Source organism: Macaca fascicularis, chromosome 10 (assembly GCF_037993035.2).
Source record: "Macaca fascicularis isolate 582-1 chromosome 10, T2T-MFA8v1.1".
Lineage (NCBI taxonomy): Eukaryota > Metazoa > Chordata > Mammalia > Primates > Cercopithecidae > Macaca > Macaca fascicularis.
Window position 1 is genome coordinate 70,541,510 of NC_088384.1, and position 16,943 is coordinate 70,558,452.

Here is a 16,943-nt window from a genome sequence, read left to right on the forward strand (position 1 = left end):
GATCTAAGCATGGACTCGGTGAAGTGCAGGCAACCTCCTTGTCATGGCCTACAAACTCCTGTAGGATCAGGAGCCTCTACCTCTGGGATTTCACCTCTTGCTCTCTCCTCTACTCGCTCTGTTCCTCCCATACCAGTTCTCTCTGTCTTTTGAAAACACTAAACTCATTTCTGCTTCAGGCACTCTGAACTTACTGCCTAGGATGCTTTTCCCCAGATACTAGCATTCAGGTCCCTGGCCAAGATGCCTCCATAGACACAACAATTTAAAAGAGCCACTTCAAACCTTCCTCCACCCAATCCCTGTATCACGTGGCTGCAGTACACTGTCCTAAGGCACGTATCATAGCTGACATGCCTGCTTTATTTACTTGGTGGCGGTTTGTCTTCCAACACTATAATGAAAGCTCCACAAGGCAGGGATCTTTGCTATCTTGTTCCTCACTCTGTCATTAGCACCCGGAAAAGATACTTGGTGTGCATTAAATAGGTATTCACTGAATGAATGCACAATTGCTCTAAAATTGTATGCATAGGGGTGTGTGTGTGTGTGTGTATATATATATATGTATGTATGTATGTATTTTTCCCCTGGGCAAAGTCCCTGGCTTTAAAAAGAGATTGATAACACCTCTAAGAGTCATTTAATAAATCACCAGGGTAGAAATTCTGGGGTCTTGCAACTTGCCACCAAAACATGGTCCCCAGAGCAGTAACTCTGACATCACTTTATAGAAATGAAGTTTCTCAGACCTCACCCCCGAGACACAATCTTAAATCTACATTTTAACGAGATACTCAAGTCACTTGTATTCACATTAACATTTGAGAAGTACTGTTCCCAGGCAAGTAAAATACCGTAATTTTAGCTCACATTCTTCATAAGGTCTTGGCTGGATATATTTTCAAGGGAAAACAAATGCCTGTTAAATACTCAAACAGAAGATACTATAAGGCTTAAAGTTTAAAATGGAGTTTTGAGTCTCCTGCAACTGAGGTAGGAGATCAGCAGAACTTGTTTTCTGGTCACAACCCTGCTGACCAGAATAGGATCTGGTCCAGGCAGTATAAAGTGAAGAAACCAGCAGGGACAAGGAGATGTCAAGGGAAGCAATCCTCAGCTGTCTTCATCGTTCATTAGCATAACCCACTCCCATAGTGCCATGACAGTTACAAATGCCATGGCAACAACCTGGAAGTTACTGTCGCTTTCCATGGCAATGACCCAGAAGTTACCACCCCTTTCCTAGAAAGTTCTAAATAATCTGCCCCTCAATTTGTATTGAGCCTCCCCTTAATTTGCATGTAACTAAAAGTGAGTTTAACTGGGTGTAAATGCAGTTGCCAAGAGCCAATACTTTGCCAACTCTGGGCACACTGTGTATGAATTAGCCCTGCTCTGCAAGAGGCAGTACTATTTACTCAAAGACTGTTGTTTAACACCACCAGCTCACCCTTGAATTCTTTCCTGGGCGAAGCCAAGAACCCTCCTGGGCTAAGCCCCAAGCTTGAGGCCTGCCTGCCCTGCATCACAACCATTTCCAGATCTAACATTATCCTCTATTTATCAATATACTGCTTTTGAAAAACACCATTTGAGCCAATGATCTATTATACCCTACTTCATGAAAGTAGAAACCTGCTTTGTTAGTTCTTAACCTTGGGTGACAATGGAATCACCCTGGTGGGTTGGGTTATAAAAATATTGATGACTAGGCTTCATCCCTAGAGACTAATTGATCTGGGGTGTAGATTGAGCATAGGTATTTGAAAATGGCTACCAGATGATTCTAATATGCAGCCAAAGTTAAGAACCACTATATTAAATAACATCTACTCCCTTCAATCATTCCTCAAAACTCACATTCCCAAAGATGGGTGAGATAGGGAAGGTCAAAAGATCTTAGTTTGATCAAATCTTCTTTAAAGCATCGCTAACTCCTTTTTCCTTTCCCCTGCTCCTTATTGAAGGATTACTTTATAGAGTTTGATTGCATAGGAAAGATTTGGGAAAATAAGTGAATAGAATATATTGAAGTTAATGGGACTGGTGGAGAAGTGAGTTACACACAGGGGAAGGGGGAAAGCCAGGATGAACTCAACGCTGTTAAGACTGCAGAGACATTCTTATACATTCATAGTTTTTAACATAACTGTGTAGATATATCCAAAGGTAGACAGACTATATAAAATTCACATGATGAAAGATGAGAAGCTGAGGAATCAGCAGGAGGCTAAAGAAACATGACAACTACATGCAACACAATCCTGGATTGGATTATTGAGCCATTATTGGAATACAAACAAAACTTGGATTGGATGATAACATGGGATTATTTCCTGTTTTGTTTGAGACAGGGTTTCACTCTGTTGCCCAGACTGGAGTACAGTGGCATGATCACACATAATTGTAACCTCAACCTCCTGGACTCAAGCAATCCTCCTGCCTCAGCCTCCCCAGTAGTTGGGACTTTAGGCACACGCAACCACATCGAGCTTATTTACTTTTTGTAGAGACAAGGTCTCACTGTTGCCCCAGCTGGTCTTACATGACCCTCCCACTTCAGCCTCCCAAACTGCTGTGATTACAGGCATGAGCCATCGCGCCCAGCCACAGTTCCTGGTTTTGATGGTCATATTGTGGTTATGTGGGAGGGTGGTTTTGTACTTAAGACACACATTGAAGTATCATGGAATAATGGGGTCAACGTAACCACAACCTCAAATAGCCCAGAAGCCTAGAAACATTGGTGATTAATTTGAAGTGTTTATGAGAGTTCTGTGTACTATTTCTGCAACTTTTATATAAATCAGAAATTGTATCAAACTAACTTATTACTCTTCTGCTTGAAATCTAACAGAACATATGCCCAGACTTGTATGTAAATGTTCATAGCCACTTTCTTAATAGCCTCAAATTGGAGAACCCAAATGCCCATTCATTGGTGGAACTGCTGGTATAGGCAACAATAGATACATTTCCAAAGCATTCCAGACAGGGCAAAACTGTTGGGACAGAAAGCAGATCAGTAGTTGACTAGCGCCAGGAGTAGGGGGAAATAGACTGACTGCAAAGGGGTACAAGGGAACTTTTGGGGGTGATGGAATGCTCTGTACTTATGATTATTACATGACTATATACAATAGCCCAAACTCATCAAAGGGAACACTAACATAGGTGAACTTTATTGTATGTAAATTCTAAACCACATTAAAAAATTCTCTAAAATTGTTCCCCATGTCACTCGGATTATAAGCAAATCCTTAAGAAGACCTACACGACCCCTCTTACTATTCACCCCCCTCATTCTCACCCCAGGTGAGCCACCCTGACCTTTCTGCTCCAATACAGCCACTCAAAGCATGGCCAGGCCTGGGCACGGGATCAGTCTGTGAATTACATTCAGTTCTTAGAAAAGTACAGTATAGAAAATTTATCAGCAATTGACATCACTGTAATATACAAGAGCATGGCCCATTTTCTAGTAATTCACTATTAATATATTTTACAAAAGTACAGGAGCTTGACAACTGGGTTAAAAAAGTTATTCAGGAGAGTCAGACTAAATGTGGCAAAGTTATAGGAAAAAATTTTTCCCCTTTATGTATGCATAAGAGTGATGTGATAATCTGTCTACATAAGTCTAAAAGTGGTCTTTCCATAAGTAGACAATAAAAATTCCAAGTGATAAAAGTTTTGTTCAAGGAATAGTAACACAGGAATACCAAAAAAAAAGTACTGTTTTCTTGTTGTTGTTACTATCAATATGTACTATACTTGTAAAAACAAATTGTCCACTTCTGGAGATACTCATGGTTTATTCAGCAGAGGACTGAATCAACAGGCTTAAATATAAATCAAAAGCTAAAGAAAATGGGCTTTGGAAATATTTGAACATTGGTGTCTAAGAATTACAAAGAAGTAGCAAGCTTAGCACTGGCAACTCTTTATTAATCAGCCTATTTGTCTTAAGGGGAAAAAAAAAAAAGACTATAGATAGTAACATTTTTACCCTGGAGGTCTTTCACTAAAGAGGTTGAGCATTAACTTCAAAACAGTCCTGCCTCACGAAGGAAAGAGCATTAAATGCAGTTTGAAGACAGCATTCCCGTTCCGTTTTCTCAGTAAACAGTAAGCACAGCCTTTATTTAATACTGAATGAAGAAAACCTGTGGAATCCCTACTACCAGCAAAATAATATATTCATTTCTTAAAAGGATACAAAGATCAAATTTAGATCCCACCTGGATCTCATTTTCTTCTAATACCCAGAACAATCATTGTTACCATTAATACAACAGTCACCTACTAACTTCTGTGATCTAATTCTACTTAACTTTTATTAAAATGGTTCAATGATGTTGTATCATTAGCTCCATCAAAATAACACTAGAAAAGCATCCTATTACACAATTTTATAAACCTTAAGTGTGTTCTAGACCAGAACAGTCATTTGATGATAGGGCAATGAGTCAATAAAGAAAGCATTATATACACAGAATACAAAGTTTATTGTACAAAATTAAGGTCTTCGTATTTCATAGTTCACCAAGGCTAAAGAAACACTGGATAATTTAAGTCCTTCACAAAAATTTCACTTTTACTCCCCCTAATCTCTAACTATTAAAATGACCCAGCCAAATGTTATCAAAACAAACACTATAAATAACACCAAGTCCTTTAAAGACGACTGTCCCAAATGTTATTTCTTGGCATAGGTGATCTTCATAGCATGGGACGGTGTGATCTTAAATCCCTGTAAAGCATCCCTGGCAGCTCCAGCCTGCCCATCATTTTCAAATTCAACAAAAGCAATGTCATGCCTCCCTGGTACCAGACGCACTTCCTTGAAGCCAGGGAACCTATAAAGAAGGAAAACAATTCACGTATACAGCAAGTACATAAATGTTGGCTTTGTGTTAAAATTTGTTAAGCAACTTCCTAATATTAGTCCAAGAAAAATAACCACACCTTACCCAAGAATACTGAGTAGATGGAAGAGCCTAAAATATAATTAACACCATGGAGGAACTGCAAGAATAAACTAATTCTATTTTATATTATATCAAAGCTTTGTTATATCAATCAGAGTTAAGAATTCAAACATTAGAGGAAATTTAGCTCTTTATTTGCTAAATCGGCAAATTGGCTCCAATTCATGATTCATCCCAGACCAAATCAATGAACCTGTAAGGAATTACTGCTGTGTGATCAATGGATTCAACCCATGGAAGTGCTACTTGTCCTGTGAGGAAGCTCTCAGAAAACAGACTTATTTATGAAAAAACTTACTGATTAAACAGCATGGATAACATCATCTCATTAGTCTCTTCTGGTAAGTTATTAAGGAATAAAATATAGTTTGGAGGGTAATCAGGGACCTATTAAAAAGTAAAAAGGCAAAGTTAGCTTGTAAGTTTAAACAGCATCGTAAGCTAGGCACGTGAAATCTTACTATATCAAACAATAAAGCTGAAAAACAATGACACTGGAGAAATAAATCAAAACCTTACAGTAACTAAGCAAGGCAGACATTCAAGTCAAGACATTAAAGGTTTGGAAAATTGCAAATCTCTTAAGTGTTTAACAGTATATGAAACAATTATATTTTACACATCTGGAGGTGAGTCGTGATTGGAGAATTTTGTCACCTGGATAACATAATCAAAGATCTTAACAAAATTACAGATGGCCAGCAATGTCACCCCTCCATAGCTGGTCACCAAACTCAGTATCAGATACTTGATTCCTCTTTACTATTACTACTTCCCAGCATATTAAACCCAAAAAAACAAAAAAAAAGGAACTAGAACGATTACCACTGAGAACCACTGCTTAGGGACTTTTAATGTACTTATTTTTGGCAAGTAAATGAGATATGCATAGCATCTAGTTACATACACACAAGCAGTAACAAACACTTAGTTTATTAGATATTACTCATTTGATATCCCACCCAGAGGTTATGGGGAACCAGAGAAAGGGTCTTGTATATAAGAAAAGAGCTCTGTCTTCAGGCTACTTTCATTAAAGAGAAAAGAGCAAGTGTAAAAAACAATTAGTGAACAACTCAAGGCTTAGAGGATTAAGTGCTGGCATTTGTGAACTGGACTATAAATGCTGAGGAGATGAAAAATCCAAGTAACTCAAAACAAGAGGAGAAAAACCTCAGTGGTACAGAGAATTCTATGGATTTAAGGATCTTGCCAGACTCCAGCATCTGAAAACAAAAGTATGAAACCATCAGCACATTACTGAGGCTTTCTCTTTGAGGTACATCGTGGGGAGATTTAATACGGAGTTTCCAAAAACATTTGTACAAGGAGGCTTTAAAAAAAAAAAAAAAAAAAAAAGGCTGAAATTTATTTGTGTTCAGGAAGTACAAAGGTAACTATAAAACTATATGCCCAAAGAGTGTATGAGTCTCCAGAAAACACTAGCGTTTCAACCAAATGGAATGGAAGAGAGCCCCTGACCCTTCCAGTTAACCCTCACCCATGCAACTGTGGAAAGCTTTAGGTACTGCAGGGAAAACAAAAATGTTTGCTCCCAGCCCTCGCAGAGTTTAAAGTCTATCATTTTGATTCTGTCACTGATTAATTATGGAAAACAAGAAATAAAGTCAGGTGTTGTTTTCTCCCTCTAAAAAGGAATTAAAATGTTCTTCAGGAGTGAGTTTGTACATTACAGTGGGGACAATTTAACGCACTATGTCTTGCAGATGAAATCATTTTGTTTTTGGAGACATGCAAATTGTTGTATACTACCGTTGTAATTTTTACAATCTTATTTTAAGGTAAGCACGACATGGAAAAAAAATTACCTGAGGATTTGGTGTTGTATTTCCTTGGGTATTAGCTGAATTTGGAGTTCCCTAAGCAAAAGAAATAGGGAGAGTTTAAATATCCAATCCCTCCAAAAAGGCAGCAGGTATTTATATTTATAAATACTGCATTAAAAATAACATTAATTCCAACAGATATCCTTCTTATTCCATCTAATTTTACTTTAAGAATTTATATCTTAACATTGACTCAAACATTCATGTTCTTAATTTGTTGGTTATTTTTGTTAAGGCTAGCCCTAAACTTTAAATAGTATATTATAAAATTTAACCTCTTAGCTTTAAAATTATGAAGAAATATAACAGAAAACCAAGGTCTAGTCTTACTTTTAAAAACAGCTGGACATAAGTCATTTAGTAAAACTGACTTTTAATCACTTTCAATCCAGAAGTAATTACTTTTTGGTAAATTTCACTTTTTTTTTTTTTTTTTTGAGATGGAGTCTTGCTCTTGTCGCCCAGGCTGGAGTGCAACAACGTAATCTTGCCTCACTGCCACCTCTGCCTCCCGGGTTCAAGCGATTCTCCTGCTTCAGCCTCCTGAGTAGCTGGGATTACAGGCATCCACCACCACAGTCGGCTATTTTTTTGTATTTTTAGTACAGATGGGGTTTCACCATGTTGACCAAGCTGGTCTCGAACTCCTGACCTCAGGTGATCCACCCACCTCAGCCTCCCAAAGTGCTGGGATTATAGGCATGAGCCACCATGAGGCCCAGCAGTTAATTTCACTTTTATCTGGTATTTCAAATTATATTTTGTATTACTGAATTGTTCAAAGAAAGACACTTTGAGTGAAGTACTCATGATTAAAAACAATAACTACGGTATTATTTATAGGCAGCAAAACTTGAGAAATAAACCAAAAAGTATTAACATATTTTAGAGAATGATGGAATTAAATGCCATGCAAATTTAAAGTTGCTTAATATAAATCTGCATATGTTAAGGTTTATATTTTGTTTCTTAATACTGAATTTTAGAAGTCAACCATTCTAGTTTCTTAAAACCACCTTTTAAACACACATTTATGCACATATACAGAAAAGCCTAAGATCATTCCTCACCTGTAAGACAAGCATCTATCAAGTTTTTAACACTAAGACAAACAGGAACTTTTTTGGTCTATCTTACCTGGCCAGGTTTTTTGTTTGTGGTTGTTGCAGTCTGTTCCACAGCTTTGGCTTTTTTCTTTTCTTTCTTCTTTTCTTTGTCAGCAAAAGTTCCACGCATTTTAGATATTATATCCGAATCTGTTTTTGCATACTGTATTCGCTGTTTTAATTATTTGAAAACAGGTTACTTCTCATGCTGAAGGATGTTTACACTAGTCATTAATATTTCAAATTTCATTACACAAATACACTACAAGCTAATTTTAAACACATCCTTAAGGAAATCTGTCAAAATATACTGAGTGCCAAATGGAAATAAACTGTGGGATATAATTCATAATTTAGACAAAGTAAGATTCAAGTGTGTTTATTAGATTAAAAAACCCATACATTTTCGTGTGAGAAACATAGGACTTTGAAATATCTGTGCCACGGCTTCTCTCCATGTAATCGAAGAACAGAGAAAAGTGCATTGAAGTGTTAAAGGGACAAATGAGTGGGCTCCACCAGCAGGCTTTGGAATCCAGAACTGTTCAAATCTCCTCGGTGCCTGGGAATCCGGCTCAGAACCAGCTATTCTAATCCAGAGGTTTTCAACAAACAACATATAAAACAAACAAAAGCAAAACTGCTCAGCCTGATTAGAACTGTGGCTCCAGAGCCCAGTGGAGGCCAAATGCCCTTTTCCCTCCAAACCTACCCGCACCCCACAATCACAGAGGGAGCACCTGGGGATGCGATTTGAGGGAGCTTGGGAAAAAGAAAGAAAATCACTGTTCTAGACTAATGCTGTTTTACAGATAGAATAGGCCCACAGAACACTAGGGCTAGTGTGGCAGAGCCCCCACAGAACAACTTTTCTGGCAGAAAATTAGATGGAAAATTTCTTTTAAACCATTTTTAATAAGTTTATTTGAATTTTTTTTTCATTTTTCAGAATTCTAAACATCATAAACTTGGGGCCTTAAATATAACTTTTTTGCCTGGTAACTTTTTGGATGTACTGCTCTGAGTTGTAACACTTGTATAGATTAATGTATCTACCACCACAAACAGGACACAGGGCAGTTCTATCACCTAAAAATCCCCTCATGCTTCCCCTTTGTTACCCCATCCCTCCTCTTCCAAACACTCATCTGTTCTCTGTCCCTGCTGCCCTTTCCAGAACGTCACACAGATAGGATCATACATCACGTAACCCAGAGGCTGCCTTCCTTCACTTGGCATAATGCCTTTGACATTCATCTATGCCGTTGCATTTAACGGCAAGTAGTATTTCATCGTATTGATGTACCAATTTGTTTTACATCATCCAATGAAGGATATTTGGTTTCTAGTTTTTGGCGATTATGAATAAAGCTGCTATAAGCACGTATGTTTAAAAAAACAGATGCACAAAGAACAAAAACAACAACAACAAAAAATGCATTAGAGAGTTGCCTTCCCGTTACCAGTGACTCTCAATAGAAGCAATGACGTGTCAATCAGCTGTGGGATGTGTCATATGGAATGTTACTTCCAATAGTTAAAGTACAGAAGAAGACTGGGAATGACTTTCCTTTGAATCTATCACCTTTACGTGAAATGACTTTAACAGCGGAAACAACTTACCAAATTTGAAAATGTTTTAAAAGAAAACAAAAGAATGGAATCACAGATAGTGTGACTGGACCACTTGCATATTCCTTCCATGCTGGCACCAAGAGGCACCTGTTACAACAGGGAAAGGTTCAAAAACTTGTCCAGGATAGCATTTCATCAATTATAGTTTGCATTCCAAATGCCTGGAAAGCAGGTAAAAGCTCTGATGTAGTAGGTCTGGGCGAACCTGGGATTCTGCACTTTTAACAAGCACAAAGGTGGTAATGTTATTGGCTTGGGGACCACACTTTGAGTAGCCCTGGCCTAAAGCATTATCACATAACTACACTCAGCGCCAATGAACTGTCTGAATATTTCTGCCATGAGTTAAACTGTTATCTAGATATGACTATTTGTAATCTCCAACCTCCATTTCAAGCAAACTCTTCCTCCCCGGAGCTGAAAGAATTACTGCCTCTCTGATCAAAATGCAATAATCCTACAAATTACTGCTCTGTAGTAATCTGTACAAATTACTTTGTATAAAATAGGTATGCAAAATTTTATTGCCTTTTATTGTATAACAAGAATTTGATCTTGATCTGAAGAGAACAAGAAACAATTTAAAGTAGTGTGGATTAACAAAGCAGAGAATTTGTCAAAACCAAGATCAATTCTTCCTCTTTTTACTTCAGCTAGAGATGACTACACTGGGGAAACAAGAGGGGAAGGAGTAAGGCTAAACCCACACCTCAGAATCCCAGGCTCTTTCTGGCTGGTCTGGGCTGCTGTACCACAGTGGCTCTAAGTGTGCTTATCCCTGCATGCAACTCTGCTAGTCTTGCCATCATCATCTAACCAAAAGGAGACAGCTTGAAGGGTTAGACTAACTTCTGACTTCGTCGTAAGGGTTCCCTCACAACTCCCTTGGATCTACAACCTTGTGCCTGACCTGAATAGATCTTGGGTGACCTGATTTGTCTGTCCTTATGACCGAGTCACCTGTGAAAATATCTGATCTCAACAATAGCTCTTAGCTGGTTCATTTAAACCAGTGGTTCTCAACCAGAGGTGATTTTGTCTGCCAGGGCACAACTGGCACTAGCTGGACACATTACTCGTTGTTATGCTACTGGCACCCTGTGGGTAGAGGCCAGGGATGCTGTTAAACAGCCTGTAATGAACAAGACAGCCCCTGCAACAAAGAATCATTCATTTCAAAACGTCCAAAGTGACAGGGTTGAGAAACCCTAGTCTAGACTAAATACCTGTTAGAGATAAAAGTCTAACCACAACTTAGAGAAGGGCAAGATTTACTTATGCCAAAGTTTTCATGACGAAGCCCTTAGGAAGACGGTTCTACTTTACTAAGGTACTTTCGGCATTAACTAAATGTCCTTGAATCAGAGAGAGTAATTCTGTTCTGAGTTCCAAGTCATAGCAAATTTTGTTCATTTCTGATCTGGTATGTTGGAGTTAAAACAGAAGAGCAACTAAAACCACAATAAGACATAAACAAGACAGCCCAAAAAACTCTATTTCCCCTCTTCTAAGATGCTGGAGATTTGGTAGTATCTGTTACCTTTCCGTAGGAAAAGAATGGACCTCCCAAAATGCTTCAATACAATAATCAATCTAATACAATTTTCCCACTAATTTTAAAAAATAATTAGTTGGCAAGGTGAAGCTGGTGCCCAACACAGCAAACCATTTCCTTTCCTGTATCTGAGTAACAGACACATGCAAACTTGTCATCTCCACTTAGCAAAATAGCTCTAAACCCTCTATGGGAAGAAACTGTACTTTCAAGTTAAGGTAATTTTAGATGTAAGCTAAAACCCAGACCTTGTGCCGCTGCCAACTGAGATCTCAATTATGGTGTTTCTTCATACTACCATGCAAGACCCACTGGTTTCAGGCAACACCAATTTACTAAAAATTAGATTACACAGATACTATCCCACAGTTTCCTGGGATAAGCCTTTCCACAAAAATGGTGTCTAGTCAGCTGGGAAGTGATGGGAAAAGAAGGGCTGGATAGAGGATGAGAAGAACTTGCTCTAGTAACAGAAAAAAAGGTGCTCAGTCCTGAATTAAACATCGTGGTATAAAACAGCAGTCCTCAATCCTGACTAACATGGTGAAACCCCATCTCTACTAAAAATACAAAAAATTAGCCAGGCATGGTGGCAGGCGTCTGTAGTCCCAGCTACTTGGAAGGCTGAGGTAGGAGATTGGCGTGAACCCGAAAGGTGGAGCTTGCAGTGAGCTGAGATCGCGCCACTGCACTCCAGCCTGGGCGGCAGAGCAATACTCCGTCTCAAAAAAATAATAATAATAATAAATAAATAAACAAACCAACCAACCAACCAAACAGGGGTCCTCAAACTACTGTCTGTAGCGAACACTGCCTGTTCTTATCTGTGACTGCTCTTCCTGCTATAAAAGCAGAGTTAAGTGGTAGTTGCAACACAGATTATCTGGCTTGCAAAGCGTAACATATTTACTATCTGGTCCTTTATGGAAAGTTTGCTGACCTGTAATACAGGAAAAAAAAAAATCACAATACTAGTTGTTAGATTAGTTGTCAACTCCTGATGCTGCCGCTGGTTATATTACTATAACCTAGATGAACAATTAAACTTTCTGTGCCTGGTTCTTCATCTGTAAAATGAAGGGATTAGATCAGTGGTCTGTACCACAGTCTGAGCCAAACCCTGCCCATGGCTTTTTTGATAATGTTAAAGGGTTGTTAAAAAACATAAGCACATAAAAGAATAGGTAACAGAAACCACATATGGCCTACAAAGCCTAAAGTATTAGGTACTTCTTTACAGTTTTTGCTGATGCCTGCATTAGACCAAAGAACCACTTCGTTTACACTTCAGAGGTGGTAAAACTGACCCATGCACAGAGCCAGTTAACAGTACAACCAGAATGAAGACCCAGCTCCTCTAAACCCTGGCCTTTGGTTTTTTGTCCAACACTCCTTCACATCACATTCTAATCGCAGAAAAAAAGCAGTTTGGAATCCACACCCAAGGTACGGTATATTCCCTCAGACATAGAGAATCCCTTGCTTCACACTCTGTGGTCACCCTTATCTAATCCTCTACATCTCTGATTTACATCAAGGGCCTCCTGAGTTTCCCACTTCCTTTCTGTCCCTCCCACAATGCGACCTTCATCCAGCAGCTAGATGTGAATCTCATTATGTCATTCCCGAGTTTAAAACTCTCCAAACAATTTCATTTCCATTGTTATTCCTAAAACCTATGAGTTTGAACCTATCATTTTTCTTTAGATCACTGTTTCATCTAGACTGTGTAGCTTCTGACATATAGTATTTCACTATAGCATTTTCTAAATCTTCAGACTGAATTTCCCCTTTAGCTTCTGACTTTTGTAATGTTTTACAAGTTTACAAACAGGTTTCTTTTCAAGTCTTCCAGGTTATTATTAATTTCTAACTTTTTGAGATAAGACTATTGCCTAGACTGCCATTATTTTTTTAAATATTCTACATCTCAATGTATTTTGTTTTCAGCCATCTTAACCGTCATAAATTAAACTCTACTGCTATTGTTTTTCTATAAAAACACATAAACCCAAACACACGTAATTAAAAGCAGAAAGCAACAGCCACAGTTTCAAGCATATTTACAAATCTACTGTACCATCAATATCATTAATTTCTTGATTAAAGTGAAATAATAGAATTGGCTTACCATTGGTTTACCATAAAATGGAAATCCTTGTAACTGTCTCAAAGCATTGGTGGATGAGCCCAGTTCCTTAAATATGACAAAGGCCTGCCCCCTCATCTTCATGGTCTTTAAAGCCACAATGTCCACCACATGACCGAATTGAGAAAACAGGGCATACAGGGATCTCTTCAATTCTGTCCAAATTAGAAAAGAAACAAGTCATTGGTAATAAGATAATGACAAAAGTCTTCATAAAATGATACTGCATTGAGTTGCCTCCCCACCATTCACTTATTTATAGTTATATATATTTAATGTTTATAAAAACATATACTATTCCCATTGGCTATATGTAATTTTATAAGTCAGATGAAACCATTATATCTATGAGTAGAAACAGACTGTACACACTGTCAATTCCTACCTATTTTTGTTTTTTAAAAGTCTTCAAATCCCTATAGGTAATGGGATAAACCATTATTTCAGGCACTAAGACGACGAGGTAAGAGGTTTTGAGGCAATACAATTTTTAAGACAGTAGTAAATAAACACATTTTAGTAGTGAACAAGTATTTTTAAAAGCACTTACCTTCCTTTTTAATTTTGTCATTCATATTGTTGATATAAATTGTATGATTTGGTCTGATATCCATGTTTGTGTTAAATTCTTCAGAAGGAGACAGTAAAAAATCTGTTATAAAAAGGAAGGAGTAAATTATACTGGACTGTGGCATAAGGACACAACACACGAATTATTAACCTTTCACTTCTCTTTCAATCCCAATTGTTAGATGATGTGAGTTTGGCTGAAGCCTTTAGTGTACCTCCAGCACCTACTAGCCCTCCTTTTCATACAAAAGGAGAAGAGTTTCTCATGCTCAAAACTTGGAGCACCAATACCTAGCCAGATTTTAGTAACATCATTTAATTCAACACATTTATTTTCACACTTACTTTTCACTTATGACAAGTGATATTTTCTTTCCACCTCCTCAATAATTTAAAATGTAGATTTGAAGAAAAATGACCAAGTAGCAAATGTACATCCAGTGAAAATCATAAGGTTAGACATTAATGGAGTTTGCCAACTACTTCTTGGGTGCACTTACAAAGTCCTTCCATACCTATTACTTAATTTGTATACAGTATCACCAAGCTGTCTGGACTCCAAGGTTACCTCTAACCGACTTGAAAGAAGGGAGCTCAATGACAGCAGTGTGGCATGACCGTTAAACTCAGATTCTAGTACCAACCATATGTGAATTCAAATCCTATTTATGCTTCTTATTAGCTGTTTGCCTGAGGGAAGTTCCTTAATCTGTCAGGTCCTCATCAGTAAAATGAGAATGGTAACAGAACCTACCCAACCGAGCTCAGAAGACTAAATGAGTTCTAGCACAGTTTTGCATCAACGGTAAGCACTTAAAGTAGCTATTATTAACAGCTATTACCAGTTAAGGAACGTGCCTAAGGTCACACAGCTAATAAGCATCAAGCCTGGAAATTCAGCCCTTGCTTTCTCCTCTACACTTCTCTTCCTCGTCCACCACACTATTGCATTTTTTTAACGTGGTTTTTACTTGCAAACTGTGAAGCTGCTTGATTTCCTTGTGTGCCCCACATATTCCTTTATCTCACAAATATTTACGGAGCATCCACTGTACGTGAATAGCATTGGATGATTGACAAGGGAAGAGCCTACAAGCAGGGGCTGCACTTGTGCAGGTAACAGGTAAAACATAACGCTTCTCCAAGCCTTGGGACCCCCTAAATCGAAATCTGGAGAAGCGGCAAGGGTCACAAAGGAGACGACGAAAGGGAAGTGACTGAGGCAGAGGTCAAACTGAAGGTAGGGGGACAAAGGGGAGGCTCTTGCGGGGTTTCATGCGAGGTTTGATCGTGGGCTGGACTGTTACAGGGGCACCCTGAATTACCCGCCACTACCAAAAGGAAACCGCTGGAAGACACCTGAAAGCGCAGTGAACTGTCAGCGCCTCGCACAAGCAGAAGGACATTATCCTTTACTTCGTAAGCGCAAGCCTCCCGCCTCTCCAGACACAAGCACCTTCGCCCGAGGCCCCCTAACGAAGTCCGAGGGAGCTGCCACGCGATGCCCGGCCCCTGAGTCAGTCTCCCATCTCTTCCTCGCCCCCAGCCTACTCGGGTACTCCGAGATCCAAATCCGGGCCAAACGCGTCCCCACCCCAGCTTCGCGCTTCGTCCGCTCCCAGCTGCAACAGGGGAGAGAAGGGCCGAGGAGCCAGGAAAACCGAAACAGCGAGGTAAAAGGTGCACGAACCCACCTAAGGCCTACGCAGTCTCCCGTAAGAACCAAAAGCAGGAAACGGAGCCAGGCACCGGAAGTAACGTTGCCACGCTCCTCAATCGAGCGCCCACAAGTCTACAAGCCGAGCGCAGAGCAGATCGATGCTTCCTGGTCTCTGGCGGCCCGTAGGTAATCTCTTTGCGCGTGCGTATGCCCTGCGGGCAGGAGAAGAGTCCGGAAATGGAAATGGGGAAAGGGACGGGGTTTGTGGGGACAATGCTGCGAGGGAATAGGGAAGAAGAGTGAATCATTTCCCTTACCACGACCTTGCGAAGCTTTGCCCCGCGCAAGAGTGCCTTCCACCTTTACAAATCCTATGTAATTTTACAGGCTCTGCCTCTCATGCTACGGGGCAGTTAGTCCTGGTTTCGCCCTTCTTTGGGCTCTGGCTGCCCCGGTTTAAAATCACCTTTAGGATAGCCGGTTCCTCCGGCCTCCAAGTCTCCTCTGATTCCTGGGGCTCTGCAGTAACTGTTCTCCAACACTCTGCTGATGAACTTCAATCTCAGAGGCTACCCAGTTTGAGGGCCCAGGGCAAACAGAACTGGTGTCTGCCCAATTCTCATCTCTCACCAGATAAGGCAACCATGCTGAGTAGAACCCAATCATCTGTAAGATCATCTGCCTCAACTCACTCGAAAAAATAATTCCCTACCACCCTTCCCACTCTTTTCTTCCCACAAAAAGTCTAGATTTTTCTAGGGTAGTCTAACGAGTTAGTATTTGTGCCAAGCTGAATGGGAATTCCCAAAAAAATTCCCATGCTTTCATTCATTCATCCATTCATCAGATGTCTGTAAAGCATCACCTGGAATATGAAATGGTTGTTAAGAGTCAAGTGGAACCTAATCTTGTACCCTCTGCTTAACTAATCTCTCTGATCTTCACTCTTTTCGTCTGTAAAATAGGGATCCTAATAGTATCTCCTTCTAGTTGTTGTAGGCATTAAATGAGCTAAAATAAATGTAAAGTGGTTGGCACATTACCAGACACAAAATAAATGCTCAAAAATGTTATTTCTGAATTCTGGCTATAACTTGGTTATATTGGTGAGGCTCAAAAATGTTATTTCTGAGTTCTGGCTATAACTTGGTTATATTGGTGAGGCAGGTAGCTTGTCAAATAAGTTAGTTTTATCAGCTGGGAATTTTTATTTTTTAAAAAACACCTAAAGTTGCAACAACTTGAAAATAATATAAGCTTCTTAAGGGTGGGGATTTTGTCTGCTCTGTTCACTCAAGTACCCTTAGTAATGAGAATAGTGACTGATAATTAATATGTATTGGATAAATGAATGAATGACATGGAAAACTAGGCAACAGTAAACAAATATGCTTTGAACATGCAGATGAGTGTAGAAAATGTTAAGG

At 39.2% G+C, this 16,943-nt stretch overlaps 1 protein-coding gene across 4 annotated transcripts; it reads right to left on the minus strand.

Annotated features, from left to right (window-relative positions):
• Nucleotides 1-4,116: 4,116 nt before the first annotated feature.
• Nucleotides 4,117-15,586, minus strand: SNRPB2 (small nuclear ribonucleoprotein polypeptide B2). Of its 4 annotated transcripts, none has more exons than XM_005568302.4 (7): nucleotides 15,551-15,586; nucleotides 13,837-13,938; nucleotides 13,269-13,441; nucleotides 7,979-8,119; nucleotides 6,824-6,874; nucleotides 5,293-5,381; nucleotides 4,117-4,862 (listed from the first exon to the last, which is right to left on the minus strand). In XM_005568302.4, the coding sequence occupies exons 2-7, from the start codon at nucleotides 13,898-13,900 to the stop codon at nucleotides 4,703-4,705; spliced, it is 678 nt and encodes a 225-aa protein (XP_005568359.1). In that variant the 5' UTR covers nucleotides 13,901-13,938; nucleotides 15,551-15,586; the 3' UTR covers nucleotides 4,117-4,702. The 4 variants fall into 4 exon arrangements, with proteins under 4 accessions (XP_005568359.1, XP_045218413.1, XP_045218412.1 ...); XM_045362478.2 differs by having other exon boundaries at nucleotides 15,408-15,586; XM_045362477.2 differs by having other exon boundaries at nucleotides 15,313-15,586.
• Nucleotides 15,587-16,943: the final 1,357 nt, after the last annotated feature.

Excerpts from the sequence above, each read along its gene's own strand:
- SNRPB2 (XM_005568302.4), bottom strand. The coding sequence starts at position 13,900 with ATGGATATCAGACCAAATCATACAATTTATATCAACAATATGAATGAC. Across the intron at positions 8,120-13,268 it reads CATTTTATGGTAAACCAATG|CGAATACAGTATGCAAAAAC; the intron begins GTAAGCCAATTC and ends TAATTAAAACAG. Across the intron at positions 4,863-5,292 it reads TTATCCATGCTGTTTAATCA|GTTCCCTGGCTTCAAGGAAG; the intron begins GTAAGTTTTTTC and ends CCTTCTTTATAG.